This window comes from Stegastes partitus, unplaced genomic scaffold, assembly GCF_000690725.1.
Source record: "Stegastes partitus isolate 25-593 unplaced genomic scaffold, Stegastes_partitus-1.0.2 Scaffold706, whole genome shotgun sequence".
Taxonomy (NCBI): domain Eukaryota; kingdom Metazoa; phylum Chordata; class Actinopteri; family Pomacentridae; genus Stegastes; species Stegastes partitus.
Genome location: NW_007578437.1, coordinates 280,830 through 297,535, shown reverse-complemented (window position 1 = coordinate 297,535; position 16,706 = coordinate 280,830). Strand labels below are relative to the sequence as shown.

At 41.9% G+C, this 16,706-nt stretch overlaps 1 protein-coding gene across 1 annotated transcript in view; it reads right to left on the bottom strand.

Annotated features, from left to right (window-relative positions):
* cntn3a.1 (contactin 3a, tandem duplicate 1) overlaps window positions 1-16,706 on the bottom strand; it is a 78,044-nt gene that overhangs the window by 17,222 nt on the left and 44,116 nt on the right. Inside the window, exons 9-11 of the mRNA XM_008290976.1 lie at window positions 11,644-11,773; window positions 8,624-8,774; window positions 1,245-1,372 (exon numbers count right to left, since the gene is read on the bottom strand). Of these exons, the coding sequence (XP_008289198.1) occupies window positions 1,245-1,372; window positions 8,624-8,774; window positions 11,644-11,773 (409 nt within the window). The remainder of the gene's footprint in view (window positions 1-1,244; window positions 1,373-8,623; window positions 8,775-11,643; window positions 11,774-16,706) is intronic.

Genomic DNA, 16,706 nt, shown 5'->3' with positions numbered 1-16,706 from the left:
CAGTTCACAAAGACAGATTTTGGTCAATCTGCTTTCTCTGTTAAAACTGTGAAAAAAAAAGAAGTCGAATTCCATCCCCACAAACTTTATAGTGTTTTAAACCAGCCTCAAAGTTTGGCTAAAGTCATCACACAGCTGTCACCAACAAGGATCACATTGTATTTATTGTTTTACTCATTTTATTTATTGTGTCATACTGATGGACTCTGTATTGTTTAACGTACTCTATTTATTGCTTTGTGGGTATTCTCCTTTTCTGTACTCGCCCAGGGACAACGGATGCAAATTAGCTGCTGGCTAACTCTGGTGCAATTACTTTTAATTGTGCGCTGTCCCTGCAAACAACCAACATAAACAGGAAAAAGAAAGAAAAGGAAAGAAAGAAATCCATCCATCCATTATCTATACACCTTAATCCTCACTAGGGGGGCTGGAGTCTATCCCAGCTGACTCAGGGTGAAGGCAGGGGACACCCTGGACAGGTCACCAGTCTATCACAGGGCTACACTGAGAGACAGACAACCAAGCACACTCACATTCACACCTACGGACAATTTAGAATCACCAATTAACCTCAACATGTTTTTGGACTTTGTGGGAGGAAGCCGGAGAACGCGGAGAGAACCCACGCTGCACGGGGAGAACATGCAAACTCCACGCAGAAAGATCTCGGGTGTCCTCACCGGGACGTGACCCGGCGACCTTCTTGCTGCGAGGCGACGGTGCTAACCACTGAGCCACCTTGCAGCCCAAGAAAGAAATCAAATCATTTATTTTGAAAATGCTTCCATGGAACAAACTGTCCCTGCATTCTTTGGGGTATTTTCACAGCAGATTTCTTGACATTTCCCCTGCTCTTCTCTACTTCCTTAGCCTTCCTGCTAGCTCACCTCTCTGTCGCCATCACACTGAGTCTAATTAGTGTGAAAGTCAGCTGGCTGGAGCTTCATCGGATTGGCCGAACGGTATGAATTCACAGCCTGTGTATCCCGCGCCTCATCTGATGGGTCTCACAAGCCGAGTGTGAACGCACAGCGATAGGGGGAAGACAAATAAAGATTTTTTTCTTTGATTCGTCGGTCTGCGCTGTATCATGGAGCGTTTGGAATAAGAACAGTCGTTGCAAGGTAACAACTCATGAGGATGTAATACGGAAGAAATATCTATCTGTCATTTAGTACAATAAACCAATAAAGACTGATGTTTGAGACCAAGCCAAGAAACAAAAAACAACCACATCTTACCTTTAACCAAAAGGCTGCCAGCACTGCTCGCTACTCCAAACTGGTTTCTGGCCACACACGTGTAGAGTCCAGCATCCAATTTAGTGACATTTGAAATCCGTAGACTTCCATTATCCAGCACCATAACTCTGCAAGAAATAAAAAAGACTTCATATAGCCGACTTTCAAACCACTCAGACTGCAGAAAAATATCAGGTTTAGTGTAATGAAACATTTTTTCGTTTTCTTTTACTTCAGCCTGGAGTTGATCTCAGTCAATTTTAAGCGTCTTCAGCGTGACATAAGTAGGAGCTCGGCGTGAACAGTTACAGTTTGATCTGTCGCCACCGAGTCGAGAAGAGCAGCGCAAGATCACTTCATGGGAGGAGAGCATCAGTTTTGATATCAAGGTGGAGAAACTCTGAGTTAGATTTTTAGATGCGTGATGGTGAGGACGCTTCTGCCTAAATACGCACATAGTGATGGGAGGAGATGCAGCAGAACAACGGTTAACAGAGCTGCAGCCTCAAAGTCGTCGCAGCAAATAGTTTAAATCCTGGAAAAATGTTTTGAAATAGGAACATATCAGAAAAGCTTCTTTTCTTTTTTCTTTGCAAATGTGATCTGCCTGGTAATAAAAGGATGTTGAACTTCAGTGACAGATTGAACCAGCAAGTCCTCCTGAAAACCAGACTGATTTCCTCCTGCAGAGACAGAATGCTGCCACACCACTCACCAAGGAGCAGTATTTAAGTGATTCAAACCCACATAAGAAAGATCTCCATTCATCTTTGAATCATTGTTGTCATTTATAATTGAAGAGTTCATTGACAAAAACAGATAACTCCATCTCCAATCAATCTTAAGTTATCTCTATTTTTGTCATTTCTACCGAGTCAAATCCACTCAACTTCAGTTTGATTGATATTATCTCAAGCAAACAACAGCAAAACAAGTTTTCTGAAAATCTAAGAAAATGGAGCTTCGCGTTAGTTCAGACAGGCACGGCGTCAGGGTGTCACATGACCCCTCCTATCCAATCGTCATCGCTGAAGTCCAGCCCACCCACTTAGCGTGCTTTATAACTGAGGCAGCGTTCATTCATTCTGCCAGCTTCACGCTCACCACATCGCTGCTACTCCAGCCTCTGCAGATCGTCAAATCTCCTCCTCCTCCCCAACCACCACCTTTTAAAAACAGTTCAGTCATATAACCCCACTGTAGGTTGCAGATGGTTCATTATTGTACCTTGAACTATGTAATCTAGATTCTGTAAGTGAAGACTATTTAGTTGGTCTCCTGTTCTCGTGTTCATACCGTATTCGAAAAGTTGTAAATTGTAAATTCATGGCTCTGCGGGGGTTTGTGATCTCAGGGATTATCTGTGTCATGCTTGCGCAGATCGTTCCAGAGCATCACCAGCAGAGTCACCGCCAAACTAAATGTATGTGATCCCAAATAAATGGTTAAAATCAAGTGTCCTGTCGGAAATGGAGTTTTTGCAAATGAACTCTTCAATTCATTTTGGAGTTTTCACTTTTCTAACTTTGCTCTTATTCAACTAAAAATAATCAGCATCATCATTTCTGTTTTGTAGCTATAAACAAACCAACCAACCACGGCTACGAATCATGAACTGTTTTGTCTTCCATTTCTGAAATAGTTCCAAGTTAGAAAAAAAAAACACCCTCAGATATGTTGATGCTCACTCCAGGAGCACCGAAAACCTTCAAAGGAGAAAGAGTCCTTAAAAGCATTCCAACGTCAAACAAGGCCTTGAATAGAGTGTGAAGAAAAAGAAGAGAACAAATAACTTGTAAGTAAATACGCATAATGACATTCATCTTGCCAGCTTGTGTGTTGCGATCCCAGTCAAGGATGGAGGATAAAAGGAGACAACTTGTTTGGTGAGAACGCCCGAGACAACCACTTAATAAAAAGTGGGATGAATCACGAGGGTTGCAGGTGATCGAGGCGCACAATGACAAAAAAATAAGCGGTTTGATTAATTCCATTCACCTGGATGCCAAAAAAGCATTCCTTTGCCGCGATGACAAACTTGCCACGTGCTGCGCTGAATGCTCAGGTTAAAAGCTAACAGGGTTTATTCAGCACGCGGATTGTGCCAAAGAACCATTCATTTCCATGTTTCATCACCGGTAGTTGAATTTGTCAAAACTATTCAGATTCGATACCTACGGTTCAAATTTGATCCTTTCTGTCTTTTCTGTTATCCGGGCCTTCGTGCCGGTTTTGAAAACACATCCCTTAATCTCTGCAATTACTGGAGGTAATCCATCACATCCCTCAAACGCCAAGCTGACAGAAGACTTTACTTTCTTGCTGCTTTCGCCTGATTCAAAGTCAATAATCTAAAACAAATACATGTTAAATGTTAGCATAAAGACATCTAAGTATCAAGCTGTAATTGTTCATTTTACTCGTTATAGCTCTGCTTTAATTTGGCTTGAATGGGCTGTAATTGAAAGGGTCCAAATGCAATCAGATGACACAACATTACATCCTTTAAGTTTTTGTGGTGTTGATTCAACCTCAGTCTGCAAAACTTGACAGTTATCAGACAACACAAAGCAGCCCTTTTTGAATAAAAAAATCTCTCTCTATTTTTTTTTTTAGCACATAACGGCCTCCCAACACATAACAGAACAACAAGCCAATTAAAGGTCGTTCCCCCTCGCTGCATATGTGTTCTACTTCCTATAGAGAATAAAAAAAAATAACAGAGCACAGGCTGCATTGTTATACTGGAGCCAATAATCTGCCCCGCTGAGATGTCCTTAAGCAACGCTGCCGCCACCAAAAAATCCCCACAGAGATCAATACGAAAATCAAAAAAATAAAAAATAAAAAATCACATGGTTAAAAATGAATTCCCTTGTGCTGAGAAGACAGCCACCGCTTGTTAAACTAATAATTAACTTGGCCTGGCGTTATCAGAGTCATTACAAACACACAAAATCCATTAGGCCTCATGAGCAGCAATTAATATTTCACGACACGAAGCGGTTGTTACACTCAGATTCTGATGCCACGCTTTAACCGACAAAAGGAGCATATTCACGATTATTTGCTACGTGTTCCGAAACCGAGGAGTATTTTGTCAAAGAAAGAAGAAACTCCGAGACGGAATAAATATTCAGGGCTGGCAGGAGAAATGTGTTATCGACATTTTTGATGGTTACAAAGCAGAAAATGCTGCAGTTCCGTCTCTTTTACAAAGGCGAGCTACAGTGGAAAATGTCTCTACAGTTAATTTCTTCAGTCAGAAAGGTCATGACAATTTGATCATATTATATTCCAACAATTTCTGATGATGCCTTTCAGCAATCCCCTGACCCCATTTGTACCGTTTGAAATTAATTACCCTGTCGATAAACGCCTGCAAATCCTCACCAGAAGCTCCCATCACACCTTCTAAACTGCGTATCGTAATGGGGCAGAGCCGGTGTTTCAAACATAACTGGTTTGAAAGAAGAACTTGAACACCACTTTCTAAAAGATCCCTCCAAGGCAGCGTGGACCTCCTAAAATGATCAAAAATGACCTGTAACGCTTTAAAGGCAGGGAGAATTAAAATGCATTAGCCCCCTTTCTCCGGTGCCCATTCCCCCCACAGAGCCAGGGGTATATTCTCCTAACTGAACTGAGGGCTTCCTTTGTAATGGGCTATAACAAAGAGTTATGGATATGAGATGTCACAGGGATAAGACTCGCCATTAAACTGTGCAGTAGCCTATGTCAGGGCTTCCTCCTCGGCGAGAGCTACAAAGGAACGGCGCAAGATAAAGATGTGAGGAGCATTATCCGTCTGAAACGTTTTCTCTTTGTTCCCTCTCCTTCTTAAAGGTCGCCCCGGAGCAATTAAGGTTTTGGTGAAATTTGTGGCGTACATAAAAGCTTGATAAGTGTGATGCAGTAAACAGGCACTTTACCCTGAACCTCGCTGGCTGGTGTTAAAGCAAGCTACCGGCTGTAATCTAAAAAGCCCGCTCCGTTCTCTCCGAGGCGTAACAAAAACCAAGAGGCTGTAAATGAAAAACATTATTTTAGCCACTTAAGAATGATTGCATAATTAAGTCGGTGTACTACCAGGAACTCGCAGTATTCTCAAGTACTGCTTGTTTCATTCACTGGCTGGTTTTGGGATCACACCTTTAAAGCTCTTTCTGATTGTAAACGGATTTGTTTTTGCACAATAAAGCGTATCGTTTAGCGTGGCATTCCTAACCACAGCGGTTCAATCTAAAGGTAATATTTCTGAGAGCTACTTCCTCTATCCGTTTTGCAATTGCTGGCAGCGGTCAGCGATGAAATTAAATTAGGGTAAGCACTTTATCGTTAACCTCATAGTTGCCCGCGTAAGTGCACGGCAACCCTGTTCCAAGGCCATCTTGTTATACATGCCTGGGATATGAGCTGGTGTAGGTATCGTCCCCCCCTGCATGATTTCATTAACTAATCAGATCCTGCCTTGTTCTTGAGTTGATTTGTTTTCTCCTACTGCAAGATCCTTGAAAACATTATCCTTGGAAGATTAGAAGGAATTATGGGTACTTTGGTTGAGCCAGTGGGATGGATTAGTGTTGTGCCACCGCTGTAATAGCATTGGTAACAGCCCCATTTCGATATGGACGGAAAGTAAATGCTAACGAGCCAGGAGGAAGGGGGGAACAGGCTTGCGAGAGATGTTGCAATAATGTCAAAACCTAACATCTTGTATGCTGCTCAGCCACTTCAGGGCGAGGCTGTAATGTTAAGTCTCGAATGGGAAATCTCGCCTTTATAGGCACGATTGATATTGCACATTGCGGTACGGATGCATTTTTCCTTTCAATACTTAAGAGGATGATAAATCTGCAAGCTGGGCCCAACATTTAGCAGGCGTCTGCACCACATAATCTCGGTGCTGATTCTGTTGCTCCAATAAAACATCGCCCTCCTGCGACCGAGATGTCCCGGCGCTGGCATTAGCAATCACATCGCACCTTTAGTTTCCCCCCCCCCAACATGCCTTCTGGCGGGGGGGAAGGTGACTTAACCCCGCGGCTCCCCCGGCTGTGATGAGGATGGATATCCCAGAGGTTTAGATGTGAAAAAAGCTGCTGAGCCAGTTGAACAATTAATCCCATATCAAATGAGAAATGTGAACCCCTACTACATCACTGCATGTAGCGGCAGGTGTGCTTTGCCTCCTGCTGGTAACGTTCCTGCTCAAAATACAGATGAGTGATTTGTGTAGACGCCACTGTGCATTACGCAACTGCAGATTATGATAGCACACCTGAAAATTAACAGTTCCTCCCCCGTTTCCAAAAAAAAAGAAGCAGAACAACTTGTGAAGCCTGCTAAAAGAGAGGAAACATGAGACAATGAGGACATTTCTGAAGACGTTTATATTTTCTGTCGCTGCCTATTCATGCAGGCGATGGGATACTGGAACACGTTTTTAAATTTTAAATCCAAGAATGGTCAGCCATGTAAAGGCCTTGCACTGCTTTGCACCACATTTTACCAGATTTGCACAGTTCCCTGTTGGTTGCAGTGTTGAAAATTAAAAGTTTCCTAAAAAAAGAAGCAGAACAACTTCTGAAAACTGCTAAAAGAGAGCAAATATCAGAAAATGACGACATTTCTGAAGAAGTTTGTATTCTCTTTTACTGCCTATTTATGCATGTGATGGGGCACTTGAGCACATTTTTCAATTTTAATTCCAAAAATGGTCAATCATATGAAGGACTTGCACTGCTTTGCACCATATTTGCACATTTCCATGTTTGCTGCAATGCTAAAAGTGAAGTTCCCCCCCGAAAAAAGGACAAACCAGCTTGTGAAAACTGTGAAATCTAAACAAATATCGCCAAATGAGAACATTTCTGGAGACATTTATATGTTCTGTCATTGCCTAGTCATGCAGGCGATGGGGTATTTCAACACATTTTTAAACTGTAAATCCACAAATGTGACCCATCTGCACGAAATCAGTCACCTTAGGCTGTTATGCGTAAACAAAAGCAGCATGTTGCTACCACATGATGCAAATCACGGGACGGGATTGGCTGGCAATGACACATTGCTCGCGGCGCCTGCGCACAAGTGATTTCTGCTGCTTCTTTCTGGTGTTACCGCTCATGCACGCTGATGGTATCTGACAGTGATATTATATGCTAGCTACATGTGGGAAACATCTAAATGGATCAATCTAAGTAATGAACCCAAAATCAATATTCTATCATGTGTTAATGTAGTTCGGGCTGTATCTCAGATATAGCCCGAGGCACAATGCCACTGATTTCATGCAGATGGGTCACACATGGTCAGTCATATGAAGGCCTTGTGCTGCTTTGCACCACATTTGCACCATATTTGCACATTTTCCTGTTTGCTGCAATGTTGAAAACTAACAGTTCCCTAAAAAAGAGCCAGAACAACTTGTGAAAACAGAGCAAATATCACCAAATGACACACTTCTGAAGATATATTTTCTGTCACTGCCTATTCATGCAGGTTGAAGAGACTCCTTCATTTCAGATACAAAAACGGTCAATCATATGAAGGCCTTGTGCTGCTTTGCACCACATTTGCACATTCCCCCGTTTGCTGCAATGTGAGAACAAACAGCAGAGCTGCTGCTCGGTCGCTGGCGATACATCCTGCTGCTACCTTGACCAGCATTATGTCTTCAGGGGGAAGAATAGTTTTTTCCTTGTCTCATTAACATTTGTTTTTCCTTTTTCCATCTCCTCTCCAGCGCACAGAGGTATTGCATTGATCTGTACTTAACCCGATTTCTAATAAAACAAGGTGTCTCTATGGTTCCCCCGGTGTTACCGCCACTATCGAGAAAGAATGTATGTTCAGCAGCCATCCATTGATCAGTCCGTTTGGGGATTTCATCTGCTTCTCCCATGTCTCAATGGTAGTCTGGATCATCGTCTGACTTGTGCTCTAATGACCCTCCAGGCCTTACATGTTGCTAATGAGCTGATGGATCAGCGCATCGATCCAGCTGCCGCAGTCTAGGAACGCCCAATTACCTTAAGTAAACAGTGCAGAAACCAGCTCTTAGCACAGCCAGAAGAAAGCAAAGCACAATGGAGTTCAGGGAAGAAATGTAGATAGCTAAAAAAAAAAAAAAAAAGGTGGGGAAAGTGGTGGAGTGCAGAACGTGTTATGCAATTCAAATTGTATTGTGTCACACTGTGATTCTGCTCTGTGCAGTTTGTCACCATGAATATCAAGTAGGGAAAAATAAAATAACAAGTCAGTGAAATACTATTCTGCAAGTAAGCCACACAAACTAAAAAAAAAAAAACCCAAACAAACAAAAACGTGGTCTCACACACAATGCATTTACAGCTCAACACAAAGAAGCCTGCTACCTGTGGCTCTCTCTCAGGGCTTCCTTCCCCTTCCTCCATGAAATCACGCCCCGAGGAGACATCCTGGGCTTGCATTCGATTAGAACGTCGCCACCCTGTCGGGCCAAAGTTTGGGGCTTCAGCAAGTTCTGGGAGAAGTCTGGAGCAATGGCTGATGGGGGAGAGCGGAGAGAAAAAGGGTTGCCAATGTCAGGAGGGAGACGGGAGAGGAAGAGAATAGAAAAGAGATTTTGATTTACTGACAGAGAAAAACAGACAGAGTTTGTGGCGGAGGAGAGTGGAGGAGCTTCCTTAAAACGCTCAGGTCACTCCATCCATTAGGCAGGTCAGCTCTCACATCCTTTCCTTTCACATATGCGCTTGTTTGCACACATGCAGAGACAGACTCTAATGCACCTACAAATGCAGACACGGTGCAACATTTTAAAGAAGATATTTTATTTGAAGAGGGAGGTGGTTTTCCCAATTCCGTGAATTTTTTCCCTCGAAGGACACTGTGCATTAAGAATAAAGCCACGGGGCCTCTGGAGCAAAAATGTAAAACGAGAGGGAGGCTTTGTTGCTGCTCCTTTAGGCCTTAATTACTAAGGCGCCGTCGTCTGGAGCTGCTTTGTATGCGCACCGACTCAGCAGAAAGCTCTTCAAAGTGAATGCACAGCCTGGCGCCAGTGACACGGCCGAGCACCTGCCAACGTATGCCGGCGCGTACACAACAATGCACAGGACGGCGCGCGTGTAGCCGCGCGAGCGTCGCCGCTCATAATTACGTCTTGACACTGTGTGTGAAATGCCAGCTTTATCTCCGACAGCACAACAGGTATTTGTCTTACTCGTCTCGCCTTCAAGCACGAGCAGAATTCATATGAACTCAGATGTGTGCATTTAAATAAAATAGCTTTGTTCTTGTGTCTTTTGAAGGAATGCAGCAGCAACATTTAAACAGAACAAATAAATGAGAAATGCCTATCAGGTTGTTTTCTTGAGGAACCTGTATGACGAATAGACTGTGATCATGGTGGCCTACAGCAGGACAACATTTAAAATATCCTGGCAATTATTACTTGAATAGTAAAAAAAATCCACATTGTTAAATTTCATTCATCAAATAGCATTTTTTATAAGCTGATGATCAATGGATGAGTTGATTAACTGGCTGTAGATAAAAAAAAAAAAAAAATCCAACCTTTTTCTGGGTTCTTAAATGTGAAGAGCTGCAGGCTGAATGTTATTGCAATTTGAGCTCTGCAATAGTGCGAAGGGCAATATATTTTTTTTTTTTACAATTTTCGAACTTGCTACAGATAAAACTATTCATTTATTAATCATATGAATAATAGTTTGATATATTCATCCAAAAATACTGGTTAGTTGCTGCTCTGTAAGCACAGGGGTCACAGATTTTTGACCTTTGGTTAATTAAGTTGAGCAGATATTTTCTTTTCCTGCTCTAACTCCAGCATTTAAATGTTCGTATTCTGTTCAGGTTATTAAGATTCTCAGTCATTTGAAGGTAGAATATCAGACAAATCAGACTTCTGCTAATGAAGACGAGGACGCCATTATAAGGACATGTACAAACCGGGACAAATAGTGCAGCAGCAGCCAAATAGTCACAAACCGTTCACCAGTACAACAATAGATGGTTTTTAGAGCTATACACCTACAGCGAAGTAATTTAAACCCTCCCTGGTTCTCTGCGGTTACTTTAATTCAGGCTGCCAGTCAGAGTTATATATGTTTCTAAACACAAAGCATTTGAAAGCCGCTCCGTCATCAAGCGAAGTGGCTTTGACAGACGAATGAAACTTTGTTTTTGCTAATGAAGTTGTGTCAAACTGCCACAGCAAAGTGCTTTGAGTACTTATACGAGGATATAAAACATTTTTTTTTTCTTTCTGCCATTCCCCGATTATATAAAATACCTCAAGTGCAGTTTGAAAAGAAAACGTCTGCACTTCATTTCTAAAGCAGTAAATCAGATATGAAAGGAACTAAAGGCTAAATGAACTCCGCAACATATAGAGTGAGTTCACAACTCGTCTTGCCCAGACACATAAAGCATATTAGCTTTTCATGTTACCTGTTACTGTCTAACCACCTGTGTGCAGTTTGATTTCCAAAGCCTGAAAGTCCTTATTAAACTGTCTGTTACTGTAACTCTCATGGCTGCATGCTGAGTTCACCTTAAAGTGTCAGTTATATAAACTTTAACATGAAGCTCACCATCAATACTCACAGTGCTTCTGCAGTTACTGATCATGAACTCAAAATAATTTCTATCACAAACGGCACGGACATTTGTTAAAAAGGAACTTCATCGGAGCTTTTATGGAAAAAAAGTAGTGTGATGACAAGTTTTAGTGAAAATAAATTAAAACTAAATGCAATCACACAGCTACTAATTGATAGTTAGCAGTAATTCAGTAACAGACAGGTTAAATTTAATGATTTTTGCAGAAAAACAAAGAGTAAATACACAAGAAAAGATCAAATTTCATGTTAATACTGAATACATTTGTACTGTTGGCAAGCTCACTGGATCATTTTCTTTATTTAAATAATATCACATGTAACTAATATGGCAGCATACGGCCTAATCTCCTGTATTGTTTTGTGTTCACAGTTGATCTTCTCCAATAAAACCAGTCACGTGAACGTTCCCAGCTGAAGGACAAGCATCAGATGCAGTCATGTGATGATGTGAGCAACACTAGGGTCCACTTCTGGATACTTTTATTTTGAAATGTAGACACATTTGACTTCTCAGCAAAGAGCAGAGGGCTCTCTGATGTACTATGTGCAACCTATTTAGCAAAATATTGTTTAATAAAAATAGAATCTTTACACAAATAATGAACAAATAAAACTAGTGATGCGATCTTGTTAAATGCTTTTGGGTGATCCAGTTGGCAATTTTGTAGATATGCTTTCCGAGTGTTCTGTCAATATTAATGTGGGACTTGGAAAAATGGCCTTGACTGTACCTCTGGGTGTATTTCGTGAAATCAACTCCGTCTTACCTACAACTCGCAGCTCAGCGTTGGTGAAGATCCGACCGTGCTTGTTCTCTGCCACACACTGGTACATGCCGATGTCAGCCAGATTCAAACTGCTGATCGTTAACACTCCATTGTTCAGCTGAACTCTGTCCTGCTAAAGACACACACACACACACACAGATGCAGCCGCTTAACATCAAATGGCACTAAAAGGATGCTGCTGCAGTGACATGACAACAAACACTAAACGGGTTTAGAGAATCCGAACGTGCTTAAATGGTTGCCTCAGGTGTTAAACTACGGCCCTGCACGGTCTAAGGTTTACATAAAATCGGGGCCACCTCTGGTGTGTGAGTACTTTGGGCCTTGGTTAATCAATATGTGATGAAAGTACTGTTAAAAAATCGTATTATTGTCAGGGGATGTGTAGCTAAGCCACATTCCACACCAGTCCCAACGCCCTGAGCAACAAGCCCCCGGTTTGATCCCTGGCTGGGGACCATTTGCTGCGTATCACTCCTCTACGCTTCCCTGCTCTCTCCACTGCTGCAATAAAAAATGGCTCCAAAAAAGAAAAAAAAAACTTGCATAAAATTAAAATTATTGCCATATAAACTAGTCATTTCTGGCGTGTTAGCAAACAACCTCCTATGTGTACATCTGAGCTGAATGATTTGAGTATCTCACTGCAGTTTTCTGACACATATTCAATTTGCCATATCATTTTTAAAAAATCAGTTCAATATTATAATATATATAAAACATGTGAATGTGTATTTTCACATGAGAGACCATTAAAAGCACGAAAGTTACACAAGAAGGGAGGGCGATACGAATTTATAAAGCCACGACGGTTTCAACCCTGGATCATGCAAACTGTGTGAGGCGTGGCTGTTGAATCATGAAACTGGGCTGATATCAGTCGAACCACAGCTCGTACGCCTGAGCCCCACAGTCTCCACTGATCAATGCACGAGCATAAACAACCCCTGAAAGTTGCAATCTGTTCAAATTAAATAAACCAAATTGCAGCATTAGTCTCATTATTTAATAGCTGCACCTCGCACGGCCGAAATTGCAGCCTCTGCGATTTGCTAATTGCGTTCTTTTCAAATTTCAATTTGAAATCAATTAATTGCTCAGCCCTCCTGTACATGCAGTGAACGGCCATCCCGCGCCCGTCCAGCATTCACAGTCTTTCACAGTTGTTTCTATCCGTGTATGTCTGCAGTTGTGGGGGCAATGCAGCAGCACACTGTGGTTTCATCAATACTCCAACATGTAGTCTACTGATCCATTGTTAATACAAAGAAATATTGATTAGTGGAGCTACGAGATAAGCTGATTGGCCTCTGTTAGGCAAGACCTTGGAGTGACACAACCGAGCAGCCTGCCACAAGGTTACTTATTCACTTGAGGCTTTCTGATCTGTGTGATACTGTTCGACAGTGGAGCTCAATGGACGATGATCCTTTCACTAATCTGACATTAATCCCTACGACTTGTTCACATTATGCAGATACATATATATATATATATATATATATATATATATATATATATATATATATATAGCTTCCCTGCTGTAAAAAACAACAACAACAAAACTACCAAACAAACGTGCTGGCCACATGACTAAGACTTTGTGTTTCTTTTCTTAGCGCACTAGGATGTCCTTAGAGTGTGTGTTTTATTACATGTTTCTCCCATTGTCCTGTTGTTATCTATGATTCATGAATGGATTAGATTCAGTGATAAAAAGAGGTCACTGTGCTATAAATATTCTATTGCCTCTCAGGTATTAACTGAGCTTGCTTTTAACTCGACTGTGCTTTTAATATGTTGTGTTTGGGGCAGAATTTGGTGCATTTATCTTAATTTAGACTAACTTTCAGTTTTTGTTGACCTCATACTCTGTGGATGATGCTTTGTTTTTAACTGCTGGTGTTTTCTTTCCTCATGTTTATCAGCGACTTCATCCAAGAGCTTTTTTAACAGTCTACATACTACATGAAAATATGAGAATGCTGGACTATAACTGCTTTGCAGTGCGTAATTAGGTCTATTTATGGATATTTTAAGTACTACGACGCCAAGTGTGTTCATTCTGATGAATGGCCTGATTTAATTCAAGCTTTAGCCACACTTTTTCTCTCCTTGGGGGGGTTGATAATTGAAACACTGTTAATTTTCTCTGGTCTTAATAGGCCCACAGCGACTAGATCTAACCCCCCTCTGCTTAACATAGCACTGAGACATTATCAAATGATGGTTGCAATCGAATCTCTGTGGAAATAGTCAGGAATAAGCTGCAGCGTGCAGGCTGTTTTGTACTCCGAGTATCATGGAGAGAAAAAAAAAAAATACTCTGAATGTGAATAAATCTATGGAATTTGAAAAAAAAAAAAATCTGCACAGATTGTAACAACAACACCTGAAAAAAGTTTCTCTCTTCCTCTCCCACTCCTTTTTGACCTTTACAAGGTTTGGCACAGCTTTGTGCTCCCTTTTTATAGTTATGTCAATTTAAGTGTGGCAGCACTCATTGTTCTTGCCCTTGATCCTTCCATTGAGTGTAGCTGGACCTTTTAATGTCACTGACAAAGTAGTCCAGAGGGTCCTGCCGCCAGTCTGTCTGTCGTCTGGAATCATTACAGCACTGCCACTTGAAAAGACAAGGACTGTCCCTTAACATCAGTCAGTGACACTGCTGAGGATCTTCAAATAGAGTTCCTTCTGAGGCACAGTCACAAGATGGACACATGGCTGACCTGGCGCTAAAGCCGCTGCCAGAGGGGGTCCTGGGTGTGGATGGATTCAGCAGTTTCCAAGTGGAACACAACAAGTCCCTGGGTTTTTGGCTTTGACTGGGTGCTCATATGTGTGTTCAAGGGAAAAAAAAGAGAAAGAGAGCGAGGAGCCACAGTGACTTTGAATAGATGATAGATGATCCTTTTTAGGTTACACAGTGCAAGGGCCCAGGGGGTTGAAAGAGATGAACGAGGGCTGTGTAAGTGCACGGGTTGGTGCCACACTACACTATTCTGTACCCGCTGCCCTGGTATAAAAAAAAAAAAAAACGCCCTCAGAGACTCAGCAGAGGCTCCATCACAGTCTCTTTACAACTGGAGACAAATGGTGGCGTTCGTCTGCTTTATCACCATCTTTAATTACGTTTGATTCCTCTCTGATACGTGTGAAGTTGAGCCGTTAAAATAAAAAAGAAAGCCACAACATGGATGCTCTGCTGTTATTATGTCCGTAGCATGTTGGCGGTGGCTGGACTGAACGCGGGCCGTGGTGGCAGTAGCTCGGGCAGGTGGCGGACTTTGGAGGTCGAAGGTAAGAAAAACAGGCTCTCACGTATGTAAGTGAAAGAAAGGGGGGGAGCTGGTGGTGTAGTGGAAAAATACAAGCATGAGTGGGTCCTTGTTTCGCCGGGGTGACATTTTGAAGTGACAGCCCTCCTCCGCGCCATTTAATTCCCTTGGAGGGGGCCCAAAATGAGGCAGAGAGGGAAAAGTGGGAGGAAAAAGCTTGAAAGAGAGTGTAAGAAAAGAGAGCGAGAGAGCTCGAGAGAGATGCTGAAACGGGGAGAGAGAGAGGCAGAAGAGGACTGATCCATTCTAATGAGGAATAACAAATGGCCCCCTTGGCCTTCCTCTCCTTCTCCCTTCTCTCTCTACATTGCTGACCTTTGGGTTTGGAAATTGATTTACTGTTGCCGCGGTTGACGGTGGCATTTTGAAAATGGTAACACCCCCACCTCATTAATATAGCCACATGTACAGAGAATATGTTACCTTTGCCACCTGCCAAAGAGATTTTTACAGTCTTATTTACAAATCAATACTGGAGATGCACAGGTGAGAGCGAGTAGAGTTTCCTGTGGTTAAGGATGTGTGGCGAGTAGAAGGAGTGACCTTTGTCGGACGCTCAAAACAAACAAAATACCAGACGGGCTGTAAATGACAGACACATGAAATGCTCATGACAGTAATGTGTATTTATGCAGATTGGAATTTGAGTAGCTGCACAGTGAGGATTACTTCTGTGTCATAATGGCAAAGCACTTAGAGCGAAAAAAAAAGGAGTCTGTAATCTTGTTCAGCGCATTGACATTCAGCTCTCTAATTAAAGAGCTGCAGATTTTGGGTATTATCTCTGCTCTCAATCCAAGTTCCAGACAACAAAACCCACCTGCCCCCTTTTTTTACAGACATGTCCAACAAAGCAAGCAACAGTCCGGTTTTTTGGACTCATTACACTGACACAATCGACTGTGATTCACTGGAGCCGTTCTTTTTCGGCAGAAAGCGCATTCACTCCAGCAGCACAATAATACAAAAACAAGGCAAATTGCCTAAATGTGAAATGCACTTTGGATGATAAGGCATTTTTCACCCTCCCCAGAGGAAAAGAGACTTAATGATAAAATTGAGAGCAGCAGATAGCAGAGATTGAGCGCTAAATTGTCGACAAAGTCCCTGCTTGATGACAGGCAGAAAATGGCATCACTTTGGCTTCTTTGCAAAACACATACAAACACTCTCCCCCCAGCGCATGCACACACACACACAGACACACACACACACATGCACACACACACGCGCGCACTTTTGATGCCAAATTTAGCCGCACAAGCAAATACAGCAATTTCAAAGTGACAGCTTCTTGCCAAGTACAAGCCTATGAGTTGGAAGCATTTGCATCTGAGCAAAGTAAATCTGCGCAAACAGTGACACACAATGCATCCTTTAAGCAAGATGCTTCTGAATCTACTGTAATCTTATCATCTTTCATCTTACACGTTAAATTATGCTCATCTCCATTCACTGAAGCGCTTAAGGGTTGCAGCCATGAAGAAAAATAAATGAAAGAAATACAGGCACTTTGCTGACAATAACCAGCACCATTTCAATAAAAGCCTGTAAAATTGAGCCTTTGAGCAGTTTTACTGTGCTTGTTGCTAAAACACCATCATAAGAATTGTTAAATAAAGATGGAGAGGATGAATTAATAGTTTATTTTGATTATTATTTATGAGTAAGCAAGTAACAGGTTTCATGGATTTAGATGTACAA